A 5,000-nucleotide genomic window follows, 5' to 3' on the forward strand; every position below is an offset into this window, starting at 1 on the left:
ATGAATAAAATCTTTGATCCTTTGATGTCATTCATGCTTGAATGTCCTCTTGCCACATTGGTGTGAAAATGGCATCATTAGATTATAAAGATCAAAGTAAAAGAGTAAAGCTTTTATCTGTAAAAAACAAAACAAATTAAAGCCGCAAGCGGCGTTGTAGGCCCTCGCCGGCCGACAGGCCGTTGAGCTGACCCGCCGACGCACACCGCTTTTGTCCTGAGTGCTTCGCAAGTGTTTAGATTTGAGCTGCATTAGTAGCTCACAGTTTAGTCAAATCGTTATTTGGATTATATATTTCAATCCAATATGGCCGCCTTCCTGCGCTCGTCCACTTGTCGTCTTCTGCGTTGCAAAAGCAATAGCCCCTTACGCCTAGGATAGGCGCTCGGGCCTAAAGAATTTTAGCAAAAACAATATAACATTTTTTCTGAGTGCCTGATTATTACAAAAAATACATTTTCGGAGTGGTCTCGGCGAGGGCTACGCGTCTGTGTGTGTGTGTCTGTGTTGTTGAGTGTCGTTTGTGTGGGCGTGGGTGTGTTGTTTGCCCGATGGTTGACTCGCTGCGCTCGTCAACTCGTGTTTGAGGATCTCTGTGTGTGTGCGTGTGTGTTGTTTAGTGTCGGGGTGTGTGTGTGTGTGCGCTGCGTGTGTGTGTGCGCTGCGCTCGTCAACTTTGTCGAGGGCTCATCAACTTGTCGTCTTCTGCGTTGCAAAAGCAATAGCCCCTTACGCCTAGGATAGGCGCTCGGGCCTAACTAGAAAGACAATCAGAGACTGCAGACCCCGCCTCCAAAAGACTATTGGATCTTGTGAGACAGTAAACAGGGCTTCCGGATCAGAGGGGCCAAACCTGCTCTAGCTTGCTGCTCCGGAACGTACTACAAGCCATCTTCTGGACTCTTTTTCCCATCATGCCATTCGTGTCCCTCCCTCTTAAAGTGACAGTTTACAGCACAGGCACAATTCCAGATGTAAAAATAATTCTAGAATCTGGATCCAGATCCGGATCAACGCCATTCTCGGGGAGGACCGAGCCACGGACAGAACCTTGCTTGTGTAAAAATTTCAAGTCGATTGGGTTACTAGTGTTTGAGTTATGCGCTCGGACAGACAAACAGACAAACAAACAAACAGAAAAACAAACGCACCCAATTGCAATACCCTCGCCTCCTCTTCGGCGAGGATAGGCGCTCGGGCGTAAAAATACGGCCACAAATCATTTTAATCAAATCAATAATTTATTCAATACAGACAGAAGCATGAACGGACTTCACAATCCTCAGTCCTCCAATGTTAAATGGTTCAAGCTCCACACGTTGTCTACTTTGGAGCCACGTGTAACTGCAGTTTTTAATGGAGTAATGCATTTTATCCTTCAAACGGCCCACATGTCAATAAGCACAGCAGCACATCATGCTAACTTTAGAAATCTGAATATCACTCGTTTTAGAATATTTAAACCTGTGCAAAACTTTAAACAGTTTCCAGTGAGCCGTGTTGCTGAATAAAAATGTACGAGGTCGAATTACTTGCCATTACTGTACTTTAAAAAGGTAAATCATGATGTGGTAATTTTATTGCATTCATTAAACTTCATAGAAAAGGGACGGAAGGCCAAAAATATCCTCGCGAGGAACAGATGATCCCTCTCCAGAGATACAAATACAGCAGCCAGACACACGGCACTTTAAAAACTAGAGCATAAATACTAACGTAACATTCCCTAATACACCCACGTTGCTCATTTACCACTAAACATTTCACTGTGCACCTAAAGTACGCACATAATTACTGACCCGAGTACGAACAAGCGGCTCAAACAGTTGCTGGTGCAGCAGCCAGGAGCGTTCGGCGATGACATCCTGAACATGAAGCACAAAGTGCCACCTACTGGAAATACTCTGCAAGAATACTCATACCTCCTTGGTCAAGTCATCTACAAACTATTTACAATCAAGTTCATGAATAAAAACATTATAAAGAGCACAAAATAAAAAACAAGAACATTAGGAATGATACTCTGACTGTTGGACAGAAGTACACACTGAGAGAGCTTCTGTACGTTTCTGTACACAGACATGCTCATACCAGGAAGAAAATGTACTTGTGTGAGTATATCTGTGTACAAACAAACAAGCTGCTAACTGCAAATTCACGAGTCGTCTGCTTCTACTGTTCTATTTTACTTTATTCACTATCACACCTTTGTCATTAGCCGAACACTCGCCTGCATTCTGAGAGCATTCGAGTGTGAAGGCTTTGATGTCCTCGCGGTGTTTTCAACATTTGAGCTTTTTGCTCGGCTGAACGAAGATCATCGTCGTCCTGACTGTAATGGAACGTAAACGGTAATCGGTAACGGCTCGATTCATGTAACAAACACACAAAGGTCTCCCTTTAAAAGCCACGCCCCTCGAAAACAGCCTGTTCACGGACGCACCTGTAATCCATCCCACCGCTCTGTGGCAAAGGCATAGTGGGCGTGTGTGTGTGTGCGTGTGTGTGTGCGTGGAGGCGGGGTCGTGTATATGTCACGGATACTTTGTCGATAAAGGTTTTAGAACAGCCACACCCTTCGTTTTGGGTTCTGTCCTCCGATTCACCCAGCAGACCCGCGTGAGGCCCAAATATTTCCTCTCTGTCGGACTCCAGACACCGATATGATAAACGCTCTCCTTCCTTTTTCCTTTCCCTCCCACTTCCACGGCATTTCTAGAAAACCCAGGTGACGGGGACCCACTGGGGGTTTTTGGAGACCGTTTCCAGGGCGGCCTTGACGGTGCGGTAGGTCTCATCCAGGTTGCCGTTGGTGATGCTGAGGTCGAAGTAGTGGCCGTAGGCCGCCTGTAACTTGGCGCTCTCATCGCAGGTCCGGTGCAGCTCTTCATCCTGAGACAGAGTTTGGTTTTAGTGCTCTCCCTGGACCTCTGCTTCTATCCCAGAAGCCGTTCTCTGTCTGATTCTCACCGTCAGGGCTTTGGTGGCCACGCCCGCGTCTACAGCCGAGTTGTTTATCGCCACGAGCGCCTCGAAGTCCGGAGACTGGAGGAACACCACGTAAGGCAGGAACTCAGACGTCCTCAGCACTTTGAGAGACTAGCGTGATGAGACACGAGCACACAAACAAACAGCGTCAGGGATCGGATGGAGCAACAGGCCGGAGCTTCCCGACGGCTCCAACGTTGTGCTTTCCTGCAACGCTGGGTGAAGTAAAAAGCCCTTAAGCATGGCACATGATGCTCAAACGACGGATGATCAGGATGAATGATTAAGAAAACATGAAATATTAATGACGAGCAAGAACATAACCTCTGAAGTACAAGGCAGAGATTCTCGTTGGTACTTTGTACTGGGTAACCTAGCCTAACTAAAATGGATCAAGTGACAAAGTCTAATGAAAACAGCCAAAGACTCGGTTGCGCTCTGCCTTGCGTACAAATTCTGTGGCCCTTCAATAAAAATAATTTCATCCACTCATTATGACAGGATTAAATATTATCCGACGTATAAATCGGTGTAATCCGGTTAATAATACAGTTCTGTATTTTAACATTGAATGCAACATGCTTGAATCTCTACGAAAGACTTTTGGAGGGACACGGATGTGCGGCCTTAAAGTCGTCTCAAGAACATTTCATTAAATTCTTAATGTTTGATCTTTTCCATCGTCTGGTTTGATCCACATAGCAATGATGTCATTCATCCTTTTTCCATGTAAAATATATTTGTAGGCTACAGCTCTTATTCGGTGGCAGAGGTGATAATCCCGGGATTAATAACTATATTGGACGACTGTAATGCTCTCCTTCAAGGAATATCCTCCCGTGGGATGAAAGGATTGTAGTATGTCCTAAACACTAGACCACGTGTCAAATGTGGTTTTCTTCACCTGATCAGTTAAAATGTTTTACGTCATACCTAGAAAAGCACTCAGAGAGCACAGACCTCCGCCAAGCAGCTCATTCCCCTCAAAATGGACACGTGCCAAAAAAGCTTCCTCTTCTGGTGTTTAAACCGCTGCATGGTCTGGCCCCTCCCACTCATCAACCTCTCCTCTCCTCTCCTCTCCTCAGCCCCGCCCTCATTTGTGGCTGCGTTGAATCTGAACTGAAGACACGCCTCCTTTGTTTCCGTTTTCACGTTTTTTAGCTTCATCTTGTTTTGAATGTCACACCTCGCTTTTCTAAAGTTATTATTGTTGTTGTGTTGTTATTAATACTATTGTTAAAATGAAAGGCATCAGACTGTGGGCGGCTGTGGCTCAGTGGGTCGTCCGGTGATCAGAAGGTCGGCAGTTCGAATCCCAGCTCTGACTGTCCGCACGTCGAAGTGGGGAAGACACTGAACCCCAAATGTCTCCCAGTGGGTCTGGCCGCACCTTGCATGGCAGCAGTCGCCCACTGGAGGGTGAATGTGTGTGTGAACGGGTGAATGCGAGGCCTCATGTAAAGCGCTTTATAAGCGCAGAACATTTACTTATTTCAGATCTGAAGCCGCACTCGGGCTGCAGAGCTACTGAAGCTAGCTTTGTGGTACGTACGAACACATGAATACCTGAGGGTTGGCATCCAGGATGCAGATGCGGCCGGCCTCCACCACCTCATGTATGGACTCCGTCTTGATTCCATACAGGCTGCCGTCATATTCTCCATGCTCAAGGTAGCGGCCGTTCTTGATGTCGGCTTCCATCCTGCTGCGGCTGCTGGACGCGTACATCCGACTCTCTTGATCGCCCTTTTTGAGTTTTTTGGAGGTGTCTGGACAGAAACACAGGACAGTCACTTCCTCCGCTTCATTTCCCTCAAAGACTTCAAAGTCTTTTTTGGGTAGAATCTCACATCAGCTTGTTCCTATTCCTAATTACCGGTACAGCTAGCTAGTTGCATAACACCTTCATACATGGAATGGTGGTGCCGAAGAGGAGAGGATCCCTCAGCAGGAGCTTGTTCTTCAGCCTCCGCCGGCCCACACCATGGGCACCAATCAAAATCAAGGTT

General features: G+C 46.6%; 1 protein-coding gene across 1 annotated transcript; it reads right to left on the reverse strand.

Moving 5' to 3' along the window:
* Positions 1 to 2,715: 2,715 nt before the first annotated feature.
* On the reverse strand, positions 2,716 to 4,993 carry LOC137917524 (MAGUK p55 subfamily member 2-like; the record flags this gene model as incomplete). The annotated part of the gene is made up of 4 exons (XM_068760240.1): positions 2,716 to 2,892; positions 2,971 to 3,099; positions 4,558 to 4,760; positions 4,903 to 4,993. Coding segments are annotated over 4 exons (600 nt in total), but the record flags the coding sequence as incomplete, so codon positions are not given.
* Between the last annotated feature and the right edge of the window lie 7 nt (positions 4,994 to 5,000).

This window comes from Brachionichthys hirsutus, unplaced genomic scaffold, assembly GCF_040956055.1.
Source record: "Brachionichthys hirsutus isolate HB-005 unplaced genomic scaffold, CSIRO-AGI_Bhir_v1 contig_967, whole genome shotgun sequence".
Taxonomy (NCBI): domain Eukaryota; kingdom Metazoa; phylum Chordata; class Actinopteri; order Lophiiformes; family Brachionichthyidae; genus Brachionichthys; species Brachionichthys hirsutus.